Source organism: Eimeria necatrix, genomic scaffold (genome assembly GCF_000499385.1).
Source record: "Eimeria necatrix Houghton genomic scaffold, Enh_scaff420, whole genome shotgun sequence".
Taxonomy (NCBI): domain Eukaryota; phylum Apicomplexa; class Conoidasida; order Eucoccidiorida; family Eimeriidae; genus Eimeria; species Eimeria necatrix.
The window spans coordinates 17501-29071 of NW_013654316.1; the positions used below are offsets into that span (position 1 = coordinate 17501).

General features: G+C 53.0%; 4 protein-coding genes across 4 annotated transcripts in view; 1 reads left to right on the forward strand and 3 right to left on the reverse strand.

Moving 5' to 3' along the window:
* ENH_00052730 (G-patch domain-containing protein, putative) overlaps positions 1 to 6 on the reverse strand; it is a gene marked incomplete at both ends in the record, with an annotated part of 111 nt that extends 105 nt beyond the window's left edge. Inside the window, one exon of the mRNA XM_013581462.1 lies at positions 1 to 6. This exon is cut by the window's left edge and continues 105 nt beyond it. Within this exon, the coding sequence (XP_013436916.1) occupies positions 1 to 6 (6 nt within the window).
* Positions 7 to 723: 717 nt separating this feature from the next.
* On the forward strand, positions 724 to 6401 carry ENH_00052740 (hypothetical protein, conserved; the record flags this gene model as incomplete). The annotated part of the gene is made up of 7 exons (XM_013581463.1): positions 724 to 1608; positions 1783 to 1894; positions 2086 to 2198; positions 2340 to 3041; positions 3302 to 3389; positions 4217 to 4296; positions 5097 to 6401. 7 exons carry the CDS (start codon positions 724 to 726, stop codon positions 6399 to 6401), a joined length of 3285 nt encoding a protein of 1094 aa, XP_013436917.1.
* A 1-nt stretch (position 6402) lies between these two features.
* ENH_00052750 (hypothetical protein) lies at positions 6403 to 8060 on the reverse strand (the record flags this gene model as incomplete). Its single annotated transcript, XM_013581464.1, has 5 exons — positions 6403 to 6582; positions 6901 to 6957; positions 7174 to 7295; positions 7439 to 7810; positions 8039 to 8060. 5 exons carry the CDS (start codon positions 8058 to 8060, stop codon positions 6403 to 6405), a joined length of 753 nt encoding a protein of 250 aa, XP_013436918.1.
* Positions 8061 to 10512: 2452 nt separating this feature from the next.
* Positions 10513 to 11367, reverse strand: ENH_00052760 (hypothetical protein, conserved; the record flags this gene model as incomplete). The annotated part of the gene is made up of 1 exon (XM_013581465.1): positions 10513 to 11367. One exon carries the CDS (start codon positions 11365 to 11367, stop codon positions 10513 to 10515), a length of 855 nt encoding a protein of 284 aa, XP_013436919.1.
* Between the last annotated feature and the right edge of the window lie 204 nt (positions 11368 to 11571).

The following is an 11571-nucleotide window of genomic DNA, read 5'->3' on the forward strand; positions in this document are numbered from 1 at the left end:
TGACATCCTCGAGGGTTTAGGGTTTAGGGTTTAGGGTTTAGGGTTTAGGGTTTAGGGTTTAGGGTTTAGGGTCTGGGGCGCCGGGCCCACGGGCTGCAGTATGAATGGGGCCTTGAGCCTTTTATGGCTCAAGAAAAGCTAAGGAAGCTTCAGAGCGCTGCAGCAGCAGCAGCAGCAGCAGCAGCAGCCGCAGCAGCAGCAGCAGCAGCAGCAGCAGCAAGGGGCCCCACAGCGGGGCGCTGCTGGTCTCCGCTGCCTTCCACAAGAAGGCGGGAGCCTCAGCAGCAGCAAATAAACCCCAAACGCCAAAAAGCCAAGAATGAATAGCAGCAAGCAGCAGCAGCAGCAGCAGCAGCTGCTGCTGCTGCTGCTGCAGCAGAGACATGGGTCTTCTTAGCGGGCTGCATGCGCGAGCTGCTTCTGCAGCAGCAGCAGCTGCAGCAGCAGCGGCAGTGGCTGCTGCTGCAGCTGCTGCTGCACACTTCGCGTTGACTTTCTGCTGTGTGTTTGCTGTTTCTTACACCTCGCGCGGCTGCTGCTGCTGCTGCTGCTGCTGCTGCAGCTGCTGCTGCAGCAAACTGGGCCCTGCCTGTCTCTGTCTCCCTCGTCTCGCCCTGTCTCTTCTTCCCTAAAGGGGGCCCCTGTACCCAACTGTACCCTAAAAGCCCGGGGGGCCCCCTGTGCTGCTTTGGGGGCCCCTGGGGGCCCCTCTTATGGCCTGCAATGGCTGCGCCGACGGGGGCCCCCGGGGCCCCCCAGGGGCCCCCAGCGCTGCAAGGGGGGCCCCCCTCGGCTGATCCTGCTGCTGCTGCTGCTGCTGCTGCTGCTGCTGCTGCTGCTGCTTCCCCTGCTGCAGCTGCAGCTCCTGCAGAGGCGGCCGGCGGTGCTGCTCCTGCTGCTGCAGCACCCGCTGCTGCAGCACCCGCTGCTGCGGCACCCGCTGCTGCGGCTCCTGCTGCTGCGTCTCCCGTTGCTGCTGCTGCTCCCGTTGCTGCTGCTGCTCCTGCTGCTAACGTGGGAGCTGCTGCAGACAGGCCCCCCGAGGCCTATCCTGCTGCTGCAGCGGGGGCCCCTCTAGGGGGGCCCCCTGCTGCCCTTTGTCCGCTGCCTGCAGCAGCAGCAGCACCAGCAGCACCAGCAGCAGCAGCAGCAGCAGCAGCAGCAGGCCCTTTGGGGGCCCCCTGCGGATCTGGGGGGCCCCCATACTCAGAGGCACTGGGGGCCCCAGTACCCTCTAGCTCAGTCTATACCCCTGTGGCTGTGGGGGCCCCCGCGGGGGCCCCGCACTTCTCGACCCCTCTGGGGGCCCCCCTAGGGGCCCCCATGGGGGCCCCCGTGGGGGTCCCTGTGGGGGGGGCCCCCCTAGGGGCCCCCATGGGGGCCCCCTATATGGTTTCTTCTTATGTGCCCTATGGGTACAGCTGGGGGGCCCCCGGGGGGCCCCCAGGGGCCCCCTATTGGCAGCACTATGCAGCAGCAGCAGCACCGTTTGCAGCAGCACAGATGTATGCTGCCCCGGTGGCGCCCTTCCCGCTGCAGCAGCAGCAGCAGCAGCAGCAGCCGCTGCAGCAGCAGCAGCAGCAGCCAGAGCTGCAGCCAGGGAGCTCTGTGAGTCGTCTGCGGGAGGCAGGGCTGGGGTGACAGCAGCAGCAGCAGCAGCAGCAGCAGCAGCAGCAGCGAGGCAGCACAGCCTGCACTGCAGCTGCAGCAGAGAGTCCAACCCTCCAAATTTCCCATGTATAACTGCTGCTGCTGCTGCTGCTGCTGCTGCTGCTGCTGCAGGTACCTTGGCACGTTCCTGCTGCTGCTGCTGCTGCTGCTCTGACCCGCGCGGGGGCCCTCGCGGTGTCTCCTGAGCAGCAGCGCAGCAGCGCCTCCGGCGTTATTAGTGAAAGTGAGGGTTTAGGGTTTAGGGTTTAGGGTTTAGGGTTTAGGGTTTAGGGTTTAGTTTTCGGGGCGTGGACCGTAGAGGCTGCTGCGAAGAGGCGCCGAAGGGTTCTCTGCTGCTCTCGCTGCCACTTACTGCTGCTGCTGCTGCTGTTGCTGCTGTTGCTGCTGCTGCTGCTGCTGCTGCTGCTGCTGCAGGGAGTCCCAACACGGCGTGGCAAATGCTGCGGCGGCTGCTGCTTGCTGCTGCAAGGCTGCTGCTGCCTTCAGCGGTCTTCTTTGCTGCAGTAGCTGCTGCTGTGCTTCTCTGGGTAAGCTGCAGCAGCTGCTGCTGCTGCTTTTGCTGCAGCTCCTGCTGCTGCTGTTCAGTCCAACTGTTTCTGTGTGTCCATAGTGCTGCAGTTTCTCTGCTGCTGCTGCTGCTGCTGCTGCTGCTGCTGCTGCTGCTGCAGGATCACTTCCGGTGCCGCAGAAGGAACCGCAGCAGCAGCAACAAAGAAGCTGCTTCTGCTGCTGCAGCAGAAGAGGGCACTCTTAAGGCCGCCGCTGCTGCACAGCAGCAAGGGCAGCTGCTGCAGCAGCAGCAAGACCTCACGTTGCAGCTGCAGCAGCAGACAGAGGCCATCCGCGCCCTCTCAGACACGCTGAACTCCCTGCTGCTGCGGCAGCAGCAGCAGCAGCAGCAGCAGCAGCAGCAGCAGCAAGAGCCTCTGCAGCAGCTCATGCTGCGCGATAGGTTGGCTGTGGTGCAGCCGCGGCTGGTAGAGGCCCCTGTTGAAGTCTCGCAGCAGCAGCAGCAGCAGCAGCAGCAGCAGCAGCAGCAGCAGCAGCAGCAAACTGCCGCTGCTGCTGTGCCTGTTGAGGAGCCTGCCGTGGCAGCCGCAGCAGCAGCAGCAGCAGCAAAATCGGCACCAGACGCAGCAGCACGAGACTCAGCAGCAGCAGCAGCAGCAGCTGGCGAGCTGCAGGATGCAGAGGCAGCACATGCGTCTTCTGCAGCAGCAACAGCTGCCGCACTGCAAGCAGCAGCAGACTCAGCAGCAGCAGCAGCAGCAGCAGAAAAAGCTGAGCTGCAGCAAGCTGTTGCTGAATTCGCTGCTGCTTGCACAGAGCGTTTGGGCACTGGTGCCCGAAAGCCGCTGGGAACTTTGTTGGTAAGCTGCTGCTGCTGCTGCTGCTTTGCTGCTGCTGCGCTGCTGCTGCAGCGCTGCTGCTGCTGCAGCGCTGCTGCAGCGCTGCTGCTGCTGCAGCGCTGCTGCAGCGCTGCTGCTGCTGCTGCTTCGTTGGCAGCTGCAGCGGTTGAGGTCGTAAAGTGCAGTTTGATGGCCGCAGGTGCTGTAGCGGCCACGGGCCTCACGCTTCCTCTCTGCTGCTGCTGCTGCTGCTGCTGCTGCTGCTGCTGCTGCTGCTGCAGCTGATGCTGAGGAATCTGCGCTCAGCAACAACGACGGAGGACCGCGTGCGCTACGGCCGCGTAAACCCCACAGCCCCGCGCTTTAAGGGTGAGACACGATTCCACACGATTCCACTCGATCCCATACGATCCCACTCGATCCCACTCGATCCCACACGATCCCACACGATCCCACTCAATCTAAACACGATCCCACACGATCCCACACGATCCCAACACGACCCCACACGATCCTAACACGATTCCACACGATCCCAGCGCGATCCCACACCCCCACAGGACCCAGCACTATCCCAACACGATCCCACACGATCCCAACTCGATCCCAGTCGATCCCAACACGATCCCAGTCGATCCCAACACGATCCCCCAGGAAGATAAGGCTTTCTTCTGTAATAGAGAATCCTTTTGTCTTGTGGGGTTTATTTTATTTTATTTTGTTTTTTATTTCATTTTCTTTAATTAATTTATCTGTCTTTCCATTTGTTTTATCTTTTTATTATTTAAAGAAGTTTATTTGGGGATTTATTTTGTTTCTCCAAGTATTCAATTTCTTTGATTTTATTTATTAAGTTTCTTTTAGGATTTAATTCTTTTTATTTTATTATTTAATTTGCTCTTTTAATATCGAATTTGTCTATTCTATTTATTTAACTGATTTCTTTATTATTTAATTATTTTAATTTATTTAATTAGTTTCCTCATTATTTAATTATTTTAATTTAATTTGTTAATTAGTTTCTTTACTATTTAATTATTTTAATTTATTTAATTAGTTTCTTTACTATATAATTACTTTAATTTAATCAATTAGTTGCTTTATTATTTAATTATTTTAATTTATTTAATTAGTTTCTTTATTATTTAATTATTTTATTTTAATTTATTTTATTTTATTTTTATTTTTATTTTCAGAAAGATTCGCCGACGTCAAGTCCGAGGCTTTTCTTCTGCTGTCTCGCCTGGGCTTCCGCGAGGACTCTGGACTCCTCTACGTAAACCCTAAACCCTAAACCCTAAACCCTAAGTTCTAAACCCTAAACCCTAAGTTCTAAACCCTAAACCCTAAACCCTAAACCCTCTTCTGAGCCAGAGCCGTGGGCCCTTGCCCGGCGGCCAAAGCCAGCGGCTCGCGCTGTTCGAATTTGAAATTAATTAATTTATTATTTTCCATTTCTTTTATTTATTTTGTTTTATTATTTTATTTTATTTATTTGATTCTTTATTTTATTATTTCATTTGTTTTATTATTTTATTTATTTTATTTATTTTATTTATTTATTTCAATTGTCTTCTGTAAATGCGGGCCCGCTGGGCGCAGCAAGTCTTTTTGAAAGAAATTAAAATAAATTAAACTTCGTAATTAAATAAATGCATGCAAAGAATGTTTGGAATTAAATAAAATAAATAAAAGTAAAGTTTTGCAATTAAATGCATGCATGCAGGGGGCTGCGGTGTACGTACAGCGCATCGCATGCTGCATGCAGGTGCATGCGTTTGCCTTTGGGGCTTTTTTGTTTCATTTTTTCCCTTTTTTTCCTTTTTCTTCTTTTTTTCTTTTTCTTTTTCTTTTTCTTTTTTCCTTTTTTGCCACTTCCATTTGCAAATGCATGCAGAAATTGGGTGTCTGTACACCTGGTTGGCGCATGCAGCGGAGCTGCAGAATTGAATTCCTTTCATTTTTTCTTTGGGGCTTTTTCTGCTTCTCTTTTTGCTTCCGGGGCCCCACAAAGCTGCTGCTGCTGCTGCTGCTGCTGATGCTGCTGCTGCTGCTGCATGCGTTTGAGGTGTACAGACGTTCCAGGGGGACCTTGCCAAGGTGGCTGAGTGCTGCAAGCTGCTGGAAGCAGCGTTTGCTGCTGCTGCTGCTGCACCTCCTGCTGCACCTGCTGCTGCAGCTCCTGCTGCTGCAGCAGCTGCTTCAGAAAACAAAGATGCTCAAGGGGGGCCCCAAGGGGGCCCCCAAGAGACCCCCCTTGCTGCCAGCGGTGCTGCTGCCAGCAGCAGCACATGGCCGTCGCTGCTGCGGGAGCAACGAAACCCTGCAGCAGCAGCAGCAGCAGCAGCAGCAGCAGCAGCAGCAACAGAAACAGCTGCTGCTGCTGCTGCAGAATCTGTGGCCCTAACGACCTCGCCTGAAACACTTGCTGATCCCTTAGATGAACAGAAGCTGAAGAAGCAAGAGCAGCAGCAGCAGCAGCAATTGCAGCAGCAGCAGCAGCAGCAGCAAGGACAGCAGCAGCAGCAGCAAGAGAATGAAAGTAACAGCGCTGCAAAGGCCGCGGCCTTGACTGAGGACGAGATGATCGAAGCAGCAGCAGCAGCAACAAAGGCAGCAGCAGCAGCTGCTGCTGCTGCTGCTGCTGAGCCCATTGCTTTCCCGCTCTTCGCAACACCCAGTGACCCGGCTTCTGATGCAGACTCCACACACACTGCAGCAGCAGCAGCAGCAGCAGCTGCTGCTGCTGCTGCTGCTGCTGAAGAAGAAGAACCTCATGAGACCCAAGATGCTGCCGATCGCAGCAGCGACGCCGATGAAGGGAACGGAGGCAGCAGCAGCGCTGCAGCACCGAGCAGCAGCAGCAGCAACAGCAGCAGCAGCTCCTGCGGAAGCGGCAGCATTGCAAACGGCAGCAGCAGCAATAAGGGCGACTGCAGCAGCAGCAGCAACAGCAGCAACAGCAGCAGCAACTATGGAGGGGTAAGAAGAAGCTCCTGCTGCGATGTCCAGAGACGGGGTGCCCCCTGGGGCCCCGTGGCTCCTAGGCGCAGCAGCTTCATTCCCGGTGCTGCTGCTGCTGCTGGCAGCAGCAGCAGCAGCAGCCGCAGCAGCAGCAGCAGCAGCAGCCCACTGGTCGCCCTCCGACCTCCGTCGCCTGCAGCATACCTGCAGCAGCAGCAGCAGCAGCAGCAGGCGCGAACATCACCAGCAGACGTGCCGGAGTCGCATTGTCTGTACAGCTGCAGCAGCAGCAGCAGCAGCAGCAGCAGCAGCAGCCTGCAGCAGCACAGGGGGGGCCCTCCTGTGCCCCCCGAAATATCCCAGGGGCCCTTTAGGGCCCCCTGGGGCCCCTCAAGGGCCCTGCAAGTATTGCCTTAGTTTAGAAGCAACACAACTGCAGCAGGAAATCAAAACTCATACCATATTGCTGCTGCTGCTGCTGTTGCTGCTGCTGCTGTTGGTGTTGCTGCTGCTGTTGGTATTGCTGCTGCCGTTGCTGCTGCTGCTGCTGCTGCCGTTGCTGCTGCTGCTGCTGCTGCCGTTGCTGCTGCTGCTGCTGCTGCGCGATTTGGAGACATACAAAGAGAGTAGCGTAGCGGGAGGTGCCAAGTAAAGAAGCAAAACAGAAAAGATTAAAAAGAAATAAAAATGAAAAAATTAAAAATTAAAAATTAAAAAATTAAAAAAAGAAAAGACAAAAAAAGAAAAAAGAAAGGCCTAGGGCCTGCGGTCTAGGCTTTTGGCTCTGCAGGTCGTGCTGCTGCTGCTGCTGCTGCTGCTGCTGCTGCTGCTGCTGCTGCTCAAGTTTGTTTCTGGTTGCAGCAGCAGCTGCTGCTGCAGGACGCAGCAGAAGCTGCAGGAGTCGCCTGGAAACGACTCTTGTGCGCATTTGCTGCTGCTGCTGCTGCTGCTGCTGCTGCTGCAGCAGGCCGGCCTTTGGCAGCAAGAGAAAAAGAGAACTAGAATGAGAAAAAAAGAGAAATAAAAACAGAAAATATTTTTTAAATCCGAAAGGAGATTAGAGAGCCCCAAGGCAGCACCTCAGGAAAAAGGAGTAAATGAAAAACATAAAAAGAAGAAGCAGCAGCGGCTTTCGTTTGCTGCTGCTGCAGCAGCAGCAGCAGCAGCACGTGCAGCAGGTGGAATTCACCTGCTTAAAGCAGAAGCAGGGTTCTTCTCGCTGCAGCAGCAGCAGCAGGGCACGGCGCTGCTGCTGCTGCCGCAGCAGCAGCAAATAGGAGTCCCATCTTGGCGGCAGCAAGCGACTTCTTGCTGCAGTAGCAGCAGCAGAACCAGCCAATACAATTCTCCTGCCAGCAGCAGCAACAGCAACAGCAGCAGCAGCAGCAGCAGCAGCAGCAGCAGCAAAACAATCATCCGCCGTAGTCTAGGTGGTTAGGATACGCGGCTCTCACCCGCGCGACCCGGGTTCAAGTCCCGGCGGCGGAACTTTTGCTGCTGCATTTTGCTGCTGCTGCTGCTGCTGCCGCTGCTGCTGCTGCTGCTGCTGCTGCCGTTGCAGTTTCCTCTACCGCTGTTAGTGCTGCTGCCGTTGTTGCTGCTGCTCCTGTTGCTGATGCTGTTGCTGCTCCTGTTGCGGCCGCTGCAGGAGCTACAACTGCTGCTATAGTTGTTGCTGCTGCATCTGCTGTTGCTGCTGTGTGCTGCTAATGCTGTTGCTGCTGCTGCTGCTGCTGTTGCTGCTGCTGCTGCTGCTGCTGCTGCTGCAGGAGGACGGAACAACTTGGTGAAGTGCAGCTTTGCTGGCTGGACCGGGTCACTGCGGCCTAAACCCTAGACCCTAAACCCTAAACCCTAAACCCTAAACCCTAAACCCTCAGCCCTGTAGCCTAAAACCTTCCCTTTGCCTCAAACGGCGAAACCAAAACCCTAGACCCTAAAGGGTAGATAGAGTTCAAGTTTTTACCCGCAGTCTAATCGCTAAACCCTAAACCCTAAACCCTAAACCCTAAACCCTAATTTTCAGTGCCTAAACCCTCAAGAGATGGAGGTACCAGGGAAAAATAAACCTTCCATTCGGCCTTCTCAGGTCCATCCAAAGTATTTACAGTTTACAATTCAGGGTTTAGGGTTTAGCGTTTAGGGTTTAGGGTTTAGGGTTTAGGGTTTAGGGTTTCCATATGTGTCTCGAATAGATTTGTTTTGCCGATTGTCTTTTCTTTTGTTTCTTTGTCTCTCCTTTTCGCCTTATTGTTTTATTTCTTTTTTTCTTTTCTTTTATTATTTTATTTCTTTTCTTCTTCTCTCTTTTTATGTTCCCTTTATCTCTTTTGCTGCTGCTTCTCAAACCCTGAATTGTGGTTTTTGTCTCAGTCTATTTCCCCTTTTTTTTCTCAACAGAAAGGAATTAACTAGCAGACAACAAACGCCAAAAAAAAGCAAACAAATAACAAATCTGCTGCAACAGCAACACAAACCCTTGGACCCACAAAGGGGGCCCCTTAGGGGCCCCCTAAGGGCCCCCGAGGGGCCCCCTAAGGCCCCGTAGGGCCCCCTGGGGGCCCCTAGGGGGCCCCCCGAGGGATTCGTAGGGGCCCCCGGGGGGTCTCGTAGGGGCCTCCAGAGGCCCTTGAGGGCCCCTTGGAGGCACCTTGGGGGCCTCTTGGGGGCCCCTTGGGGGCCCCTTGGGGGCCCCTTGGGGGCCCCTTGGCCTTGGGAGCCCCTGGGGGCCCCTGGGGGCTCCTCCTGAGGGGCCCCCAAATGGTGAGGCTGCTTAAGACAGAGCAGGGGGTGCTGTTGCTCTTTTGGTCTCATTTTTTCTCTTTTTAATTTATTTTTGTTTCTTTTTTGTTTTTTTTTGTCTCATTTTGCTTCATTTTGTCTCTTTTATTTCTTATTTGTCTTTTTTTGTTTCTTTTTATGTCTTTTTTGCTTCTTTTTTGTCCCATTTTTGCCCTTTTGGGCCCCTCTTGTGGCAGCCACTTGCTTTTAAGGGTTTATATAATCACTTTAGGGCCTAAATAACCTCCCTAGGGTTTATATAACCGCCCGAGGGTTTATCTGCTTCTAGGGTTTGGAGAGCCGCCCTAGGGTTTGCATTAGGGTTTAGCAAACAGTCTGAGGGTTTAGAAAATAGTCTGAGGGTTTAGTAAATAGTCTGAGGGTTTAGAAAATAGTCTGAGGGTTTAGTAAATAGTCTGAGGGTTTAGAAAATAGTCTGAGGGTTTAGGAAATAGTCTGAGGGTTTAGGAAATAGTCTGAGGGTTTAGGAAATAGTCTGAGGGTTTAGGAAATAGTCTGAGGGTTTGGGAAAGATCTAATTGAGGACTTGAGATAATGAAACGTGGAAAATTAGAGTTGTTGTGGCAGCAGAGGCAAAAATAAAAAGTTGGAAATAAATGAAATAAATTGAATTAAATATTTGAATTAAATATTTGAATTTTAGGAAATAGTCTGAGGGTTTGGGAAAGATCTAATTGAGGACTTGAGATAATGAAACGTGGAAAATTAGAGTTGTTGTGGCAGCAGAGGCAAAAATAAAAAGTTGGAAATAAATGAAATAAATTGAATTAAATATTTGAATTAAATATTTGAATTAAATTTATTAATTGATGCTCAGCTGCGCCTATTCAAAGCCTTGTGCAGCAAGTTGAAAAGCCCCAAAAAGCGCTGCATGCAAAAGCTCGAAAAATAGAAAAAAATAATCAAAAAACCAAACAAGTGTTTCATTTAAAAACTAAAAGAAAGAAACAACAGCAATCTAACTTGTACAAATTTGAGGCCATATGAACATATAAACACTTCAATAGGCATTTCTTCGGGGCCTTCGCCGCTGCAGCGAGGCCTCCGCAGCAACAAACCCACCGCTTCTGCAGCAGCAGCGCCTGCGCGCGCCTTTGCGGGACTCGGGGCAAATGCATGCTTGCAAAAGGCGTGTGACTGAAATGTCGAAGACTTTGCACTTTGTAGACTTTGCATTAAGTGCATTAAATGCATTTAATGCATTTAATGCATTTAATGCATTTAATGCATCCATTAACTGCTATTAATGCATTAAATGCATATAATGCATTAAATGCTATTAATGCATTAAATGCATTAATTGCATTAAATGCATTAAATGCATTAAGAACACTTAATGCATTAATTGCATTAAATGCATTAAATGCATTATATGCATTTAATGCATTTAATGCAAAAAGGCCCACTTTTCGAAACTAAACTGCAAAGGCCGCAGAAAGAAAGAAATGTATAAAGGAAGTCCACTGCGGCGGCCGCAGCCGTGGGGCGCGCATGCATGCATGCATGCACGCCTGCATGCATGCATGCATGCATGCACGCACGCATGCATGCATGCATGCATGCACGCATGCATGCACGCATGCATGCAGGGAGGTGTAGGTACACCCCGGAGGCGCATGCGTCGTGGGGGCGTGCGGACATGACCAGAGTTGGATTTAATTGAAATTGAATTAAATTAAATACATTAATTTAATTAATTTGATTAATTAGATTAATATAATGGATTTTAGCGGTTCCAAATGGCCTCGAAGCTGTCGAGGGAGTCTTTGCTGCCGGAGAGCAGCAGGAACTCCGCGAAAGCAGCAAAAGCCTCCGACAAGAAAACTCTGCTGCTGCTGAGAGCCACAGTGGCTCGGACTCCGTGGCTGGGCTTTGGGTACATAGTGAAGGAAAGGGTAATGGGCTTTGTGACATTAACAGCAGCAGCGCCTTGCCAGGCCCAGCGGCGGCGCTGCTGCTGCTGCTGCTGCTGCTGCTGCTGCTGCTGCTGCTGCTGCCGCTGCTGCAGCAGCTGCGAGAGCCTGCGCGCGCGGCCCGCAGCCGTGGGCTGCCGCAGCAAGTCCCGCCAGACCTGCTCGGCCTGGCCCTTGGGAATGTCCAGCAAAGAAGCAATGGAGCAAATTTGTCTTAGCCGAATAATGCGTTTTGCGAGCAACTTGCGGGCCTTGGAGGCCCCCGAAATGACCCCCGGGGAGGCCTTCAGGGCCTCCAAGACCGCCTCCAGGAAGTGGTGCACTGGACCAATGGTCTTGACCACTCGCTCGACGGCTGTGTGCAGCAGCAGCTGCTTGACGGAGCCGAAGGGGCCCGGGCCGGTGTTCTGGAGCTGTACGTACACGCGGCGGCCGCGGGCCGCGGCGGCTGTGGGGCGGGGATCGGGATCGGGATCGGGATCGGGATCGCTGCTCCAGCGGCCCTGCGGGGTCAGCCAAGACCCCACAACTTCGTACCCCGCGAAGCAGTCCAGAAAGAGCAGCAGCGCAGCAGCACTGCCTTGGGCCAGAAAGTCTGCTGCTCCCACGCGAATGGGGGCTTTGAAGCCGTTTATTAAGGACAAAGAAACCCCCGGAGAAACCCTCATTTGGCGGCTCTTCAAGTCAAACCGCGGATACCCAAAACCCTTAATTGGCGAGTTCTTCGCCTCTGGGGTTATTCCTTTTTCCTTCAAAACCCTGCACTCTCCCCGGGCCTTTTGCTGCGCCTTTCGCAGCAGCGCAGCAAACCACTCTGCGGCTCCCAGCCGCTTGAACACGCTCTTCGCCGAGGGGCCCTTGGGGGGCCCCCG